Raw genomic sequence first — 19,105 nt, 5'->3', positions numbered from 1 at the left:
CTTGCAGCCCAGGATTTGGCAGCTAGTCGATCCTCTCCTGCAGCCCCAGGATTTACAGCTAGTCAATCCGCTCTTGCATCCCCAGGATTTACAGCTAGTCGATCAGCTCTTTCAGCCCCAGGATTTACGGCTAGTTCATGCTGGCTTGGAGTCGAAGGATTTAGCAGCTAGTCGTTCCTGGCTTTCAGCCCCAGGATTTACAGCTAGTCCATCCTGGTTTGGAGCCCCAGGATTTGGCAGCTAGTCGATCCTGGCTTGCAGCCTCAGGATTTACCGGCTAGTCTATCCTGGCGTGCAGTCCCAAGATTTAATACCTGGTCGATTATCTGTTGTTGGTCATCTCTCTGCCTCCAATGTGAAGGTTCCTGAGGCCGGATAGGTATCTACGTCGCGTCGACGAGACAGCACTCCACCCTGTGAGCAGCCTCTTGCAGTGTATTAGAGTTTCACCTATTGTGGTGTGCATCCTAGATGTCTAGGAAGGCACACATGTAGCATTACTTCCCCTCTTTCCAGCGAACCATCTATCTATGAAGTTAGCTGGTACAGAGCAGTATCTTGAGGCTTCTGAGCTGACCTTAGTAGACCCATGGTTTTTGGATCAGCAGCACGTTTGTACGACTCGTCGTCGATACAGAGCTTTACTCAATCCGGAGTCTTCGCATTGATATTGACTACACGCCAGACTCTCGATCTGATTTTTTGTCAGAACGAGAGAAAACTCATACGCCTGCCCACCCCGCTATGCATGGGTGAAATGTCGTCTCCTAGTTTTGCCCAAAGGACGGGGCCTTGGAGCGATCTCCTGGAGCAAGGTAGCGGCTCTTTCTTCCTTGCAGTGCACCTGCTGCACGCCTCCTCTGAAGTGGACCCCATAGAAGGACGCTGCGTATTCCAGATCCTCTGAACACCTCTTCCATGAGGGAATCCTGGAGTAAGGTACACACCTCCGGCGCAAACGTCTCCGCCGAATAGTTAAGAGGCAGCATAGTTATTTGGATGCCAGAGAGCATCCGCATATCTACGCCGTCTCTTCTCCCCCCGGGGGATTTAGTACGGAGGTGGCTTCCGACTGCTTATGCACTGCTGTCACTCAGTTTTAGAGCTAGGAGGTTCCTGTGGCGTAATGTTCCCACTCTTCCGTTTCGCGGTTTGGATTTGAGTTATCGAAGGCGCAGCATTTTCGCTACCTTGGTTTGCGGTCGGGGTTTCGCTCATCGGGGAGTCAAAGGCGTTGCCTTTTCATTCCGCATTCGACTACGCGTGCAGAGCGCAGCTGCTTGCGGGCATGTCAAACAGCGCCCGCCTCTGATGAAAGGGCATCCAGGAAGATAAATTTCCGTTTAGATCCTGCAAACTCCTTACCTGCAACGGTGCTGATGTTGTAGACTATATCGTCGTATTGGCGTCTTTTTTTTTTGCTACTGATTTGTTTTCTGTTTTACGAACCTTGACTCAACGCGGGGAGCTTTCGGGTCTACGCTGTTGAAGGACGCGGTAAGGACACCGTTATTTCCCGATACGGCAGTATGGCTGCAAATCATCTAATGGGCACGAGAGTCGATTAACATCCTGGAATAAGAGGTGTCGGCTCTCGGTTGCCGCACGTATGCGACTTCTGACAACCCGCAGCAGTGGTGCCATGCAGCATCTGGTGAATACGGTGGATGATCGATGGCATTAATTGGATTTTTTTTACTTTAAACTCGGTCATAATCGTCGCTCAATGCAATGGTGCATTATTATCGTGTAAAATCCATGAAATGTTCTGCCACGATTCCGGACGTTTTCGACGGACGTTCTCACGCAAACGCCTCAATATGGTCTAATAGAACTCTTTATTGACCGCGTTCCCGGAAAAAATTCATGATGCGCCATGCCACGAATATCGAGAAAAAAAAACAATGAGCATCAATTTAATTTGTTGCATCTCTGGCGTGTTTTTTTTATTTTTTATTTTTCATTTTTTGTTTTTTTTTTTATTATTATTATTTTGGCTCCTATTACAGTACACTTTGTGAAACTAAATTTAGCTTGATCGAGACGAGTCGAGCAAGAAAGCGTTTATGCCCAAAATAACCACCAAAATCATTCGAATGGACTCGCGAGAGAAGTGGAGCTCTCTTGCCATCTCTCTAACAATTGCCTGATCTTCAAGCACCATATTTTTCACTTGTTTAATATTTTCAGCAATTGAAGAGGTTGAAGGTCGTCCAAAACGAGGAATGTCTTCAACGATCTCGCAACCGTCTTTGCAGGCTTTGTACCTTTCTATTTTTGATAAGACTGAATCACCGTAAGACTTTTTCAACATTCACAATGATTCCGCACACGAAATATCAGCTGGTTTAAATATGTAATCAAGCTCCCTGGGGACAAATTCAGTCTTCTTGTCGCATCCTACACTGGCCACTGGAAGCTGAAAAAGCACTTATACGGCAACTTAATCTACCCTCTTTAGGGTATAATTGTTGCGAGCTCTGTTTTCAACGATGCCAATTTACAGTTAGCTTGTCAATTTTTCAGTGTATTTTCTAGCACCTAAACGTTTGCGAAATCTCTTTTATAATTATTTTTATTAGAGTTCGAAATCCCCTTTATTATGGAAATAATTTTATCCACTGCGCATTATTACTTTTGAATTTCGCTTTTTGTTCGCATTTACACAGAGTAGAAATAAATATATTGAATTAAGCAATTAACAACGTTGTAATTATAATTTGAAAAATTTTATTGCAAATATTTAGCTTTCTAATGTGAGCGCATACAGACATAATAACGCATGTTTATTGAATTGGAAAACACCTGCTAATGAGAGATAGAGAGAGTAAATAATAATGCTGGACTAAAGAACTGTTTATAGTTACGTACATACGTATGCATACGGCTAAATAAAAAGCACAAAGACAGCATAAAATAAAATAAAAACAGATACAGAAAAGTGGCAAAAGAAATTAAACTGTTATGAAATAAAGTGATTAAAATCAGCTTGTTTTATTTGCTGTTTCATTTTCTTCTTTTATTACACCATATAAATTAAGTTCAATATAACTTCCTTAAACCTAACCTCGAATTAAACGCAGCATTTTTTGTTGTTCACCTACATATTATATTTACTTGTTAATATTATTTGTGTCTAAAAAGCGGTAAATATTTACCGAAAATATACGAGAAAAGCGAAAGCTAAAAAGCTTTTGCTTTTGACTGTAACAAAATAGACTTCGGAGCTGCAGTGTGTGTGTGTGTGTGTTTGGCGTTGCACAAAAGCGCGTTTTGAGTTTGCTATTTCCCCCTCAAGTATGAGTTCATGCACTAAATTCCGCGATTAGCGCACAACATTCGAAACCTGTTTAAATCACAACGCAAAAACAAAAAACTCACAAAGCAGATGACTTTGTTGGTGTTTGAAATTATTAAATTGGGGGGGAATTCAAAGCAAAACAAAGGAAATCACTATACAATTTTTTGAAGAAGTTTGCTCATGGAACCGTTTCGGTGTTTCATTGAAAAGTTATATTTTGCGACGCCATATACATACATACATATATACAGCATATTTTAATTAAGCTAATTGTAGTAAAAAGTTTAAGGTAATGCAGGTTGTAAGGCAATGCAATGTCGTTCGTCGATAAATAGCAAAACAAAAATAATAATTTTGCAAGCCAAAACACAAATTTGCTATTTACAGGTTTTGACAAATGCTGAACAAAAGCAATAATATAATAAAAGGAAAATATTTGAAATGTATACAAAGAAATATGCTTCGAGTTATAACATTTAAAAATTTACTTTTAACAAAACAAGAAAAAGCGTTAACTTCGATTACAGCGAAGCTATTCAGAAATTAAAAAGATTCTTCAGAAGAAAATCATTCCTATAACTCACTTTAATGATGATCTATTTAAGACTACTACTTTTTAAAAGTAACAAGTCAGAAACTTCAAATTTGATGGGGAATGTTTATTATCATTCGAAAGAACATTTTTTGACACTTATTTTCTGAAGATTATCTCTTTTTAAATGTTGGCCTGGACTACGTCTCAGAGGGTCCATCCGTTGAGTCCTGTTTTCGATAATTCGTTGGAGCGATGTTTTGCTCCATTGCCTGAATCGAAGCAAGATTGTTGCATAGACTTTAGACAACGGCTTGGTGTGGTTTGTGGGCCGATGGAATTGATGAATGGCGACCATGGTGAAATTGAAGCTCGTGTCCTTGGCGAATTTTGGTTTCAACAAGACGGCACCCTTTCCCATACATCAATCAATTGATTTCTTGAGAGTACACTTTGCCGAGCAGATAATTTGATTTTTGAGCCGGTCGATTGGCCAACAAGATCGTGTGATATCAAGCAGTCACCAGTCGTAATGCTCGAACGAGAAATCGAAAATTAGACTCAATGGATGGATCATATAAAATATAGCCGCGGCCAACATTTGAAAGATATAAGCTTCAAAAAAGAAATGGCAAAGAATGTTCTTTCGAATGTTAAAAAAAAATTGCCCATTGCATTTGAGGTTTCTCGATATTTCTTTTAAAAAAAAGTGGAGAACCTCGAAAAGGACATTTGCTATAAAGAGTCAAAGTTGGATCTTCAAAAAATAGTTTATATTTCAAAAATACTAGTTCGATTTTTGAATATTTTTTTTTTTTTATTTACACTCTTTAAATTCTTTACTATTGATAATTTTCGGAGTTACCGAAACATTTTGTATATTGATATTAATTTTGTATATGTAAAGGGAGATTTTATGTAATAGATATGCCCTCGTTAAAAATTTGAGTGAAAGGGATCAGCCATCTAACCTAACCTAAAATATAGAGTTGACTAAGTCATCATTTAGTGCATTGTTATTTTCGTTTAGAGCCGGTAGGACATTCCTTAGCACATCGATTGATATTTTGGGTCTAACTAAGTCCACACTTTGGGTTATTTATATTTGTACTTATTTTTTATATAAAAATTAATAATCAAAAATGATTCATGTTTAATGGTTTTTTTCGTGTCTCAATTGCAGGATGTTGATGTGGACGACCTTTGGTTTCAACAAGACGGCGCTATATGCGATACAGCCAACGAGACAATTAAGTTATTGATTGAAACTTTTGGTGGGTACATTATCTCGTGTCGTGGACCTGTGGAGATATGTATGTGCCGTCACTTGTCCACGCCGATAAGCAGCAGATGAAACAAGTTATTCCTTGGAAAAGACAATACCTCGCTGACATACGGACCCGACTGCTGCAAAAAATGGTCGAAAATTAGGCCTTTCGACTAAAGTTTGAGACAACCACGGTCACTTGCCCGAAAACATCTTAGAAAGTTTTAAAACATGTTGTCATTATGTTAATGTATCTTTATAATATAGAACAATACTTAGCCGCCATAAGTTTAAATTATATGTATAAGAAAAGTATGTAACACTTCAAGTAAGAAATAATACCAATAAAATGTGTAAAAATTTACGAAATTCTTGGGTGGTTCTCATGAGTAGTGTGGATTAAAAGCTCAACAGCATCAAATGATGACAGCTGCGTAACAAAATAAAAAGTAACGGAATATGCAACATGAAACCAATTCTGTCCTCGACAATGCTCAAGCATTTATGAAGTAAATCACAACAAAAACGAAATACATAAGAAGCGTTTGGCGCTGTATAGATACATATATACACACACACATACATAGGTATACTTTCATACGTAGTAGGTTGTTCACCTGACTCACACGATTTCCAGTTAGTAGACAGGAAAAAACAAAAAAAGTAGCAATAAAGCGCAAAGTACGGCAGCTGTTGTGAAAAATTAACGGTATTAACATTGCAAAGTAATGCTTGAAAATGAAGTGGAAAACAAAAATGAGATAAGCCAAGTCCATGAAAACAAAACAAAAATTGTCTGAAAGTGTGCAGAGCCAACAATCAAAATGTCCGCGTTTTAAGAGGTTTAAAGGTTATCGCGGCTTGGAAAGTACACACACACACACACATCAACAGTTTATACTTAGATTACCACAAAAGTAGTAAATAAAAATAAATAAAATAAATGTATGTATGTACTATATATACATATGTTCAAGCTAAGCTTTACGAAGTGAAAAAAATAGAAATTGTTTCAAGGGATATCAATGAAATTATTTATTCCCGTGAAATTCACAACATTCGTACATACTCCATGAGTCGCTCTTGCATTCCGAAAAAATTACGATTTGGTACTGTTTATGGGCCGGCGGCGTCATTGGTAACGGTCCTACGGTCCGGGATCATCAAGACCGCCACGTTACTGTGAATGGAATGGAACCGAATATTTTTGGCCCGAATTGGCTGTTATGGACTTGGACAATATGTGGTTTCAACAGGACGACGCCACAAGCCACACAGCCAATGTCATAATCGATGTATTGAAAACCAAGTTTGGTGAACGTGTTATCTCACGAAATGGCACAATCAATAGGCCATCTCTGTCGTGCGATTTGACGCCGTTATACCATTTCCTGTGGGGCTTCGTCAAATATATGGTATATGCCAACAAGCCAGCGACGATTGTTGAACTTCGTATGAATATCGAACGTGAAATTGCAACAGTATCGGGAGAAACCGTCGAAAAAAATTGGGTTCAGCATCTGGCCTTCGCAGGCGGGCCCGTGGTAGCCATGTAAAAAGAAATCAAGTTCCAAACATAATAGCATCGAACGTATTTTCATAGCATAACCCTAACCGCTTTTGTTTTATAAAAAAAAAAAAAGCTTTTGTAGCGCTCTTATTGAAACAGCCGCTATCTTGGCATAGATTTTTCGTCCACACCTTGATAACTACTACACATACATACATATAAAGTGGCAAATTTAAACAACAGCGTAATTTCATTCTACACTTTCGAAGAAAAAACATGCCTCAAATTGAATTCTTCAAGCTGATAATGATCCGAAACATACATACATATACTTATATGCACTTCGAGAACAGTCAAATAATTATTTGAAAATGCGATGTAGTTTCGTTTGCTTATACTATCACTACTATCACTTGGACTCCACCCAAGCAAAAATACCCTTCACAAATACAAAGGATCTCCTACTAGAACTAAATTTTGGTCGCTCAGTTTTGATCTATATATACATATGTAAAGGTGTTCTTCGGAGATTGAACCTTTGCTTTAGACAATAATCCATGCTAATTTTGCCAAATAAAAACATATTCCTTAAAAGGACATGATTCTGATATATTTATATAATAGTAGTAGTATATATAAGCTATAGTAGTACTATACTTGAAAACATAGCTGAGGACCCTACAGTTATCAAAGCCATCATTAAGGGTAGCGAGACGTGGATTTATAAATAAGACGTCGAAACTAGAAAATGACGCACCAAAAATGAGCCGAATCCTAAAAAAAACCACGTCAAAGAATCAGTCAAATATGAAAAGGGATGTTCATTCGTTCTACAGAATCAAACGATTAATAAGGATAGACTGTTTTAAAGCGTTTACGTGAAGCCGTACGATGTAAACCTGCAGTCTCTTGGGCAGTTAATGCGCCATCACATTCCAGCAAGATTGTAATAGACTGTAATAGCCCAATCGCGAAACGAGAGTCATCGCTCACTGACCGTATTTGTCAGATTTTGGTATTCGAAACGGAAAAATCGCTTCGGAAAACTCGCCATGAGTTCATTGAAGCCGTTAAAAGTTATTGGCTGTATACACTTAAAACCATCCCAGCCGAGGCTTGGAATAATGTATGTATGGAAAATTAGAAAAAGTGATAGCATGTGTGTTCTGACCCAAGGCTCAAGGATGTTACTTAGAAAGCGATAATAAAGATTTGTATTAAAATACGTAAAAGTATCGATTTAAGTTGACCAAGGTAGATTAAGTTTGCCACAATAATTCACGAGCTGAGCCCATTTAGCCACGACCGTGTGTCTGTTCGTTTGTATATACACGAACTAGTCCGTTAATTTTTTAGATGTCGACCTTAAATTCTGAACATATCCTAAAGGTTCCCACAGAGTGGACGCTTAAAACGGAGCTGAGCGTAAATACGCGTGCTGCATAAATGGGAAAATGCGCTCGGCTCGGCTTTAAACATCCACTCAGTGTGCCCCCTATCCAAGAAGCTGCTATTTTGTCGGAACCGCCAGTATTGGACCACTATTGCAAAAACCAGCCATACAAACTGGACTGGAAATAACAAGATATCTTCAAGAAATTATCCGTGACCTATGGTCGGAAGCAACGGTTCAATCTCCGAAGCAATTATTTAGATCGGGCCACTATAGCATTTAGCTGTCATACCAAATTAAGAAATTAAGTTCATGTGAGGAAAACTGGAACCTGTGAAGGGTATTATAGCTTCGCTGCAACTGAACTAACCGTGTTTTACCAATTTGCTAAAATTATATATAACAAATTATAAAAGAAATAAACAATAAAATAAAATATTGACTTTATTGTTGAAGTTTGCAGTAAATAAAAATAAGTATGTCCACTCAAGATTGTAGAAACAATTGAAAATATGTTTTTAATGTAATGGAGTATTAAAATTTAATAATATTGTAAAAGATTTCATTATTAAAATTCTTTACTATAACTACTTTTTGCTTTGAAAAATAAATATGATCCTATATTTTATTCTCAAAAATGCTTCAACGTTTTTAAATGGTCGCCACAGTGCATAAACATTTAAATTTTATATTTTAAAATGTTAAATCACTTAAATTTTATATTTTAAAATGTTAAATGTTTAAGGAGCCATATTATTTTTTATGCAAATTATGATTTCATTCAATCTGCCCACAAAAGGTTGACACTCACATGTAAATATATATTGCAGCTAAGTAATATTATTTACTGATTCATATTTTATAATTATTTTATTTTATCAAATTTATAAGAAATCGGAAAAATCGAAATTTTGCTTAGCAAGTGATTTTGCACATCTGTATGTACGTCTACGTGTGTAAATGCATGAAATTGCGGTAAATGCCCTTTTGGCTCGCGCCGAATAAATGTGTCACATACGCCAGTATAAATGCCGAGGAACCCGCACAAGGTCGATGAGTCAAGTTGAATTCAAACAAATGAGTTTCACAGCAAATTCAAGACATTGCGTATTTATCGCAGCACTCATTTGTATGTATGTATATTTGGCACTAAGCAATTTCTTTCTTCCCTTTCAAGTATGAATAAAAGTCGCAGACACGCAAAATAGTGGGGACTCGTAAGGTGGGTGGATGGGGATGAAAGACGAGTGCAAATGTGACGCTGGCGCTTAGCAGTCAATTGCGAAGACACCGCGCACAAAAGACTTGTAATCGTGTGAACATCCATAAACACAAGTGCACATATGTATTATATGTAAGTGAAATAATTTATCATTTAAATTGAGTAGAATATAGAGCCATGAAGGCCGTCCGTAAATGCTATTGATTGAATGGCGTTTTCTTTCCTCAGGTTGATGATATGCATGAGGAAGTGTTTATTTGTATAATTTATATTGCATTTTCCCCATTACATATTTAAATTATAGTGTAAAACATTGGATACAAATAGTTGTCGGCAATATATTGCGAAACAAAGTGAAATCGTTTGTTATAATGTTTGGCACGGCTGCGACAAGCAATTGCTGCTAATAAAAGGAACAAACAAGGAAACAAAGGAAAAATATAATTTCTGGTGAGATCGCCATTTGTCTGATCGGCTTTCGACAAGAAAACGTCACCACCATATTTTTCCGAGTGTCATCTCACTATCAGAAAACTGTCACAAAAAATAACTTAAAAAGAGTATAACCAAAATTTATATCAAAATACTAAATTAAATCACATTAAAACAAAAATATGAGTTTTACATTATGAGAACACAACTGATGAGCAAATAAAAAACAAATAACTAAGGTGAAATTATATTGGTATTTGTAACGCGTGATCCAAGTAGAGGTAAAGGCATAAAAATTACAGCTTGTGCGACGACCTTCCCAGGCGACATGGCTTCCAAGAATTCCCACACATCGCATCAATCAGTGGTTTTATTCAGACAACACTTCGGGGGGTTAGCCCCCAAGATTGTGTGATATTACACCGTTAAATTTTTTCCTGTGGGTGTAAAGTCTGAAGTCTAAGCGAACAATTCCGATTTGTGTCATTCGCAAGTTACCAGTCGAAAAGCTCGAATGAGTCATCGAAAATTGGACTCAACGGATGGACCATCTGAGACATAGCCGTGGCCAACATTTGAAAGAGATAATCTTCAAAAATAAATGCCAAATAATATTATTTCGAATTGTAATAAACACTCCTAAATTAATTTAAAATTTCTGGGTTTTTTATGTAGGAAACCTCGAAACGGAATTAATAATTACTTAGGGTTCCCGGCTGAAAAATCGATATTTTTATTATCTTATTTAAATAGTAGTTTCGGCGATTCGAAGTTCGGAGCCTTGAAAAGTTGCGATCTCCGGGTCACTTTAAATACTTTTTTCTCGAAACTGTGCTTTCAAAGTCGGTTATTAAGGTTTACCGCGCACTACTAAGCGGATCTTAATGAACTTTTATTCAGATCTTCGAGATATAATCTACAAGGTTTTGAACGAGGAATTTTTTTGTTCAATCACAACTATTCAAAAAACAAAAGCGCTAAGAAAGTTTTACTAAGATTCACATTTTTTTTTTAATTTCTGCTAATAATACAATATTCACTTTATTAGACTTTCTTTCTTTTAATGCCATAATCTTTTTTCTTTTTCTTTTTAACTTCATATGATCTGGTAAGAATTCTGCTTTCAACGCAGAGGCATCTTTTCTCCGAGGGCTTGGCGGAAATGACGGCGAAATGGACGAGGTTTTAATATTTTATTTTGAAAATTTCACAAAATCTTTGTAAGAATAAAAAGTTTGAATAAAGTAATTCATTTTTTATATGATAAAAATGTTTTAATTTTTTTGGTCGAGAAAACTCATGTAAATTCTTAAGCAATACTATTTTCAATGGATAGCATTGGAATGCCCATAATGCAAAAACCATCCAGCAGTGGCTTAAAAGCAATATCAGCAATACCAGATGATTGGCATCGAAGATATAATACCCTTCACAGGAGCATTTTTTATAGCACAAAAAGGTTTAAAAAGATACTTATTCTGATTTTGAGGTCAATTTGTATTGCCCGATTTGAAACATTTCTTCGGATATTGAAGCGATGCTTGTATGCCCATTTACATCAAGATATCTCCAAGATATCTCCTCAAATACAAAGGTTATACCATACAAGGACTTTATTTGGACTGTTCACTTTGTATGCCAGCTATATGATATAGTGCTTCGATATCAGCGGTTTCGGCAAATAAGCAGCTTCTTGAGCAGACAAGGACGTGCGCAAAGTTTCAGAGCGAGAGCGAAACTCAGGAACAAGTCCGCAAGGAATGGGTGTTACAAACTTCGTTGTAAACTTAATATACGTGTACAGAGAACAAAAAAAAACTGAAAATAACCGCTACGAAATTTATATGTGCGCTTAAACACGGCTAAATCAAGAGCAGTCTTGTTACAACTACCGTTATATAAGTATAAACAAACTTGATTGCGTTACGGCTTATTAATTTTGACAATGGCAACTCTATTTATAAAAACATGCTGAACAACAAAACAAAATTAGTGAGCGACTCTGTGACGTACAGATATAAACAAAAATTAAGTCGTTAACCTTGCGACTGGCACACGCACGCACACCCACACAATATCTGCAAGTCGGGAGGAAAAACAATATTTGGCGAAAAAAAAACAAATACACTGGGACAAAAATAAAATTCACGAAACCTCATGAAGGTCAACAACATCAAAGCACATTGGCAATGCACAAGGCTAACAAAGAAAGCAAGGACTTATCGGCTGCGGTTGTCCTGTTTGCGGTGGGAAAACAACAGCAATAACTGGATAGGACAAAGTGCAGAACGATGGATAATGAAGTCGAGAGCTTTTTGCTGTGAACACCCAATCACAAAGCTGCATGAAATTTGCACTTTTCCCACAGTTCATGGTTAAGGTTCTTAGCAACAAACTGTTTGCTGTTAAATATTAGTGTAGCTCGTCAATTATGCAAACAAACAAACAACAATAAAAAATAACAAATGAGAAATGGAAAAAGCACGATGTTAGAAAAGAAACTATTTTAAGCAAATATGTACACACTTTCACATGTAGTACTTGGAAGCAAAACAACTGTTGGGGTGTCTCTGTGCTGTAGGCTGTGTGTATACGAAAATACGAAATGGAGCGGACAAGCACAGAAGGCGACCACTAGGCCATTTCGCGGCCATATGCTAATCAGAGTACAAATTGTTCATAATTTAGAGCAGTGGCTCAACGATCTCGTGGGTTTAATTTGATTGTCATAGTTGTGTAGTTTGTAAACACAGACTTGCTGGCGAGTAAATTAATGAAAGCAACATTGGAGTAAAAGAGAAATAATTTAAAGAAATAATTTAATATTGAAATAAATATTCCTCCCTTTTATTGTCAGATAATTATTATGTGTTATAATAAGGCGGTGTTGTTGTTGCAGCAGCAGAAACAAATTCTGAAGTAATTTCAAGGAATGGTGGCGAGTCGACATTTCTTGGCCGAATAAAAATCCGGATCCGTTCTGACTACTCAGAACCGACAGACGTGGGAACGGTAATTTACTAGAGTTATATGTATGGTCTTTTGCGCATTGGCAATGGTGAATACTGTGGTCGATGGAACGATGAGCTATACGAGATATACGACGACATTGACATACAGGGTTTGTCCGGAAAGTAATAGAACTGCGTCGATTTAAAAAAAAATTTAGTGAACCCATCGTGTATCGCGTTCTTAAAAAACGTTCAAAATAGGCTACTGTTGCTTCGAGGCAGCGCTGCCAGCGTCACGGAAGGCATTCTCCGGAATATCCTTGAGAGCCGAGGTGCATACTGTTTGGATCCTCTCTATCGTCTCAAAATGCTTGCCTTTCATCGGGAGTATGAGTATGACTCAAAGATCCTCGACTAGTCACCTGTGATTACATTATTGAAAAATTGGGGGTCACTTTTACAYATGTTCAAATTTTCTTGGCACTTCTTGGCGAAACTTCTGATCGTCAGTGAGCACTTTTGGGACCATTTTCGCGCACACCCTGCGCATGTTCAAGTGCTCCGTCACAATGTCATGAACCACAGAATTTCATAAATTTAACATCTAGGCAATTAAATTACTTAGTCGACGGTCTGAGTTCAAAACGTTGCGCACACGAGTCACATTGTCGGTGTTTGTTGAAGTTGGTCTTCCAGCACGATCTTTATCAACGATCTCATTCCGGCCCTCCAAAAAGACCTGGTCCCACCGAAACACACCACTTCTTACTATCTGGGTAAGCCATCTGAGTAAGATGCTGCTTGATCATTTCATACGTCTCTGTCGCAGATTTACCGAGGTTCACACAGAACTTAATCGCGTACCTTTGCTCCAATGAACTCAGCATTTTCGGCTTGCACCACTCACAGAAACACGTCGCGCAAAATGTTTGTCACGACTATCCAGGTGCTCGGAGACAACTAGCGTGCTAGCGAAATCCATTGGTCGAGTGCCACACCACAAGATGTCAACGAAAATTCACCATAATTCTACTCCGTTGTGAACGGGAACGGGTGCTCCGTCTTGCGACCTCATCGGCTAAGCATTTTTTGGCGATTCCGCTATGATCAACGAGTCTGATGATGAAGTAGCTTAATTCTGTTTCAAGTGAGGACAGACACTCTACGACGAGCTCAGCGTTAATATCCCCAACTTTCTTGCTTCGAACCATCCGTGAAGTAATCATACAGGCATTAATCGTGCGGCAGAACCGGTTGTTGAAGTAACGGTAATAACCAGTCTCACGTAGCATTGTTTAAAAATAGTTGCTTTACAAAATACAATAGTTGAGCTTTGAAGATAGAAATAAATTAATGTGGTTATACTATATCAATGACCTAAATAAAACTTTTTCTCCCTCAACAAATTCTAGGTTATGGGTTGATTGTGTTTGCAGGTTTTTGCAGTCTAAATAAAATAAAAATAAAAAAATGTCCATAGTACATATGTGTATGTGTATGTGTATGCAAAAGCTTGACAAAGGTACATGTACAATAGTGTCTCATAATATTCGTGGGCACCCGTACTGGTTTTGGAATTGCGTGAGTACATCATCAACATGCCTATTGCTTTCTAAACAAATTCAGCACAACGTTATAGGCACAGCAATTCAAGCAAAATTCCGTTTTTGCGGCAGCTTAAGCGCACCATATGCCAGCACCAGCAATTTAATTTGATTTTGAAATGTTAAAATTATGGTGGCGTACCCACATTTCGCCATACTTCCTCACATTGCGCATGTCAAGTTTATTTTTTTTTATTTTTTTTAAATTGTTTACATTTGTGGCTGAAGAAAAACTGGAGCAGAAAAACAGCGTGTTCCCCATTCACTGCGTGGAATGGTCCCGCATGTTACACTATGAAGCAAATGAGAGGAGTAATTTATACCCACCAAGCCTCGAAATTACTTCAGGAATGTTTTCTGCCGCGACAACAACAACAATTTAAACAATTATAGTGTATATTTGGTAACGTGTGCGGAAACTTACAATGTACAACAAATAKCAGCCAATTAACAGCAAAAGTGTGTTGTCGTGAAAACGAGTATAAAGCACCTCAAACCGCACTTTCATTTCTTCTATTTATTATTAATAATAATTATGTACAAATGAAAATTACTCTTTTCTGTTTTTTTAAGTACAGGGCAGAAAGGGAAGGAATTTGATTTTTTGTAAATAACAAATCTTGCTATGGTCAGATATACAAACAATATATTTTATTTTATGTATACAATATATACCTGGACATACATATGTGTATATAAAATATTATCTAAACCGAGAAAAAATGCTTTTGAAACTTCCCGATAAGATTAGAAAAGTTATAAAGTATAAAGCAGCCAGCATATGCCTTGGTACAGCTGAATAAAGTGCATATAAAGTATTCACACATTTAAGAAATAACGTGTGGTCTTAAACAAAAGCTGTTTCTAAAAACTAATGTACCAATTTTTTTAAACGGTGTTTTATTAAGTGGATAAATTAAAATAATGTGCATTTACAGCTTTCAATGTAATTTATTGATCAGAACCTGGATTTTTATTTGCGAAGGACTGCTAAGACGGCAGACTACTAAAAGTGCGCCGTTCCCACGACAATCGGGTCTACGTAACCGGAACGGAGCCGGATTTGTCCGGTCAAGGCCTGTCAACTCGTCCGAATTCTGCCGCTACAACAAATAAAAGGACGATAAATCAAAATTTAACAATGGGCGGCACATTTTAAGCAGATGTCACATAGCAAATGTGCGAAATCGGAGTATAACCCCGACTACTTCCCAGATAACACAATTTTAAATTCCACTTTTTCACTTCTCAGCGAACAAATCAAGAAGCAACAAATTTACGGAGGAAAACTGTGTACGAATAGTGTCCTTGAAGTTTGCCACCTTATGTCCAAATCGAACCAAAACTATTCTAGCCGCTAGGTACCGAATATGCGAACCCCAGTATCAATAATTGACTTTTGACACAAAATATCGGTCAATGTGTGAGATATATGTATAATTGAATTCCTTACACTTATGTCTGCTTGTCAAAAATTACATCTAATTAGTTTTTTGTAAAAAGAATTTACAATTTAGAGTAGCTTAAATAAGCAGGCGTAATGGAAATATGGGTTATACCCAATGATGCTACCAAAAGTTACTTTAGAACAAACTACTTAATAAGCACGTTTGAAAAAATCTCATTACTTTAGTTTTCTTTTGGCCAAAATCTGAAAACAAATATTCGTAGATGTAAACAAATAACTTGTTTAAATAAGAAAAAAAGGAACTATAAAATCAACTAAAACAGATTCAGTATAAAAAGCGTAAAATAGAGCTAGAAGCACGAAATTTTGATATGGAAACTATACAAGACATGTTTCGCATGTCTGATTCAATTTGAGCTGATTAGTATTCCACCAAAGTTTAAGTATGAGTCCCTCTTCAAGGTCGACTTTGTATTAAATTCAATTGGAACCAATTTCATATATTTGACATTTATCTTAAAATTTATATACTGATCTTTAATTAGCATTTATCGTAATATATATTTTTTACATATACTGTTACTTGATTCTCGCTTATTTGAATCACCTCAATGATTAAAAATATATTGTAAAAGTATTAAAAAAAATATTGTCATTATAATATATACGTGTAAATTTACTTAAAAATATTAATACTAACCTTCATTGCCAAACATGCTCCATAATTTTGAAATTAAAAGTCCCATTTTGTTGTTAGCTGGCGTTATCCGTTTTTAGAACTAAATTGATTAACTGTAGTTTCTAACCCGTAGCTCCACTTCACTTTTACACTATTTGGTGTACACTATTTTAAAAAACAAGTATTTACACGTATTCAGTAGAAATATGGATAACAAAATATTCACAAAAAATACATCACCAAAAAAAAAAAATCAGTTACAATAAAAGTAACAGCATAACAAGTATTTGGTCAATCGCTTGTAATGGCAGTGGTATGGTACCGGTGGTGTGTAGACCAACTGTTGGCGATGTGTGATCGTTCGCAATTCCGTTCACTTTCCGCTCAATATAATGACGTAAATTGAGCTAAATTGCAAATAGCTCTCACAAATAGTAAACGACTTCCAAATAACAAAAAAGCTACGTTTAGCACTGAGTATTATAAAATGCCAGTAACAACAAATTAAAGCAAAGAAGGAAATAAGTAGAAGAAATATACAGCTATTCGTTGTCACCGTTATGTCGAGGAAAGTGTAGTTTTAGCAACAGACACACCATACTTAATGGCCCGTATTTTATGTGGAGCGCTAAATGTTACGCAGCCAGAGGCGAGCTTTGTTTTATTTTGTTTTTTTTCAGCAGGTATAAACTTTCACTGTTAATCACAATCCTCTGGTAATCGAAACACTGCGTTTTATAGCTTGTGAAAACCAATCAGAAAAAATATGCGCTTATGTATTTTTTATTTCATATGGGTACCGCTGATGAACTGGAGAGGAATGTGTCCAGTTATTGTTGATGTGCAAATGCAATTATTATTACTTTTTTGAGGCAAAAAACCTTTGCGCTATTGGCTACAATGTCTCACTTTTTATTCGAAAATTTATCGACACAAACTTTCCATTTTTCGTTTTGTTAAACACTATTCACATATGTATACAACATAATTTTTTCTTAACATTTTCGAAAGGCTCCCAATATGACAAGAAAATAAATTTATATAGAGAAAATAAAGTTAATTAAATTAATACACAATATTCTCACACGCATTAAAAATCTATCAAATATCACGAATGACTGAAAGAAGACCAAACTTTATCAAAGCACTTTGACAGCTACCACCGAATGACAGTCGAAAGCAACAGCAAGAAACTTGGTGTTGCCATTATATAAAAATAATAATAATTACAGAGGCATTCAAATGTTTTAAAACTAAATAGTAAATTTTGTGCTTATATCATTTTTATTTGCTGCTTTATTTGAACAATATTTTAATTTACATATAAGTTATAATATATATCGATATTCATTTATATATAAATATGTACATTTGCATATACTACAATAAATAACAACAGTTGATTACAAGTTATTTTAATTTGATCCATAATAACTTTATAACTATTTTTCTATTATTAATTATTTTCATTCTGTTTTCATTATTTTCGTTAACACAGCGATTTCGCAGATTTGCTTTAGGTACACTTTATATTATTTACAATTCGTAAGCCAATTAATCAGTTTCATTGTTTGTCATTTTGGTAGCATGCATGTATTTCTAAAATCCCATGAGGTATGCCGAATCACTAATGTGTCGAGCTGAAACTCTCCTGAAATAAAAAATTAATTAATTAAAGAGACTGAAAACCAAGGTACATGATATACGTACTTTATTTTAAACTCATAGTCCTTGAGTGCCTTCATTATGACAAAAGCCAAAATTGTTCCTTGTCCAAGTAAAATGTATCCATGTTTCAAATTTACATTAGTCCTGGTCATCGGGCTGGATTTCACTTCATTAGCAGTAGATTGCCTTTGCAATTGTTCAAATACTCGGATGTAATTTCCACGCGAAAGTTCACGGACTAAAATTTCTGGGCGTTCATTGTCCAAACGTCTTTTATGTGACCATGAACCGTCATCACTTTCTATACGGCGTTTGTCGCGGTCATCAACACGTCTTGAAATCTCTCGTTGTTCCTGTCGGTCATCAAGACGCATTTCAATGGCTTGGCGTTCGTCGCGATCATCAACACGTCTTGTAATCTGTCGTCGTTCTTCGCGATCATCAACACGTCTTGAAATCTCTCGTCGTTCTGATTGTTCATTACGGAGCATTGCACCCTCATCAACACGTCTTGAAATCCCTCCTTCTTCTTGTCGGTCATCAAGACACATTTCAATGGCTCGGCGCTCCTCGCGGTTATCAATACGTCTTGTAATCTCTCGTCGTTCTGGCTGTTCATTACGGCGCATTAAAGTTTCTCGGCGTTCTTCACGATCATCAACACGTCTTGAAATCTCTCGTTGTTCCTGTCGGTCATACAGACGCACTGAAATGGCTCGGCGTTCCTCGTGGTTACCAACACGTCTTGTAGAATCTCTTCGCTCTGGCTGTTCATTACGGCGCATTGAAGTTTCTCGTTGCTCTTCGCGATCGTCAACACGTCTTGAAGTCTCTCGTTCTTCCTGTCGGTGACCAAGATGCATTTCAATGGCTCGGCGTTCCTCGCGGTCATTAACATGTCTTGTAATCTCTCGTCGTTCTGACTGTTCATCACGGCGCATTGAAGCTTCTCGTCGCTCTTCACGATCATCAACACGTCTTGAAATCTCTCGTTGCTCCTCTCTGTCATCTAGACGCATTTCAATGGCTCGGCGATCCTCGCGGTCAACAACACGTTTTGAAATCTCTCCTGTTTCCTGACGGTCATCTTGACGCATTTCTATGGCTCGGCGATCCTCAAGGTCTTCAACACGTCTTG

General features: G+C 36.9%; 2 protein-coding genes and 1 long non-coding RNA gene across 5 annotated transcripts in view; 1 reads left to right on the top strand and 2 right to left on the bottom strand.

Moving 5' to 3' along the window:
• LOC108969021 overlaps nucleotides 1-5,376 on the top strand; it is a 214,245-nt gene extending 208,869 nt beyond the window's left edge. Inside the window, exon 3 of the long non-coding RNA XR_001993378.1 lies at nucleotides 5,017-5,376. This is a non-coding gene — a long non-coding RNA (uncharacterized LOC108969021). The remainder of the gene's footprint in view (nucleotides 1-5,016) is intronic.
• The window catches only part of LOC108968871 (ADP-ribosylation factor-like protein 5B), a 32,846-nt gene extending 15,397 nt beyond the window's left edge, over nucleotides 1-17,449 (bottom strand). The window contains exons 1-2 of one of the 3 annotated variants that reach the window (XM_018933397.1): nucleotides 17,385-17,449; nucleotides 16,321-16,464 (exon numbers count right to left, since the gene is read on the bottom strand). In XM_018933397.1, coding sequence (XP_018788942.1) covers nucleotides 16,321-16,366 — 46 coding nt within the window. In that variant the 5' untranslated portion in view covers nucleotides 16,367-16,464; nucleotides 17,385-17,449. The other 2 variants (XM_018933230.1, XM_018933305.1) reach the window with 2 other exon arrangements.
• A 285-nt stretch (nucleotides 17,450-17,734) lies between these two features.
• LOC108968286 (trichohyalin) overlaps nucleotides 17,735-19,105 on the bottom strand; it is a 19,875-nt gene continuing 18,504 nt past the window's right edge. The window contains exons 3-4 of the mRNA XM_018932249.1: nucleotides 18,010-19,064; nucleotides 17,735-17,950 (exon numbers count right to left, since the gene is read on the bottom strand). Coding sequence (XP_018787794.1) covers nucleotides 17,899-17,950; nucleotides 18,010-19,064 — 1,107 coding nt within the window. The 3' untranslated portion in view covers nucleotides 17,735-17,898. The remainder of the gene's footprint in view (nucleotides 17,951-18,009; nucleotides 19,065-19,105) is intronic.

Source organism: Bactrocera latifrons, unplaced genomic scaffold (genome assembly GCF_001853355.1).
Source record: "Bactrocera latifrons isolate USDA-ARS-PBARC rearing strain unplaced genomic scaffold, ASM185335v1 scaffold_0, whole genome shotgun sequence".
NCBI classification, from domain to species: domain Eukaryota; kingdom Metazoa; phylum Arthropoda; class Insecta; order Diptera; family Tephritidae; genus Bactrocera; species Bactrocera latifrons.
Note: the sequence above shows the minus strand (reverse complement) of the source record. Positions and strands in the feature narration are given on the sequence as shown.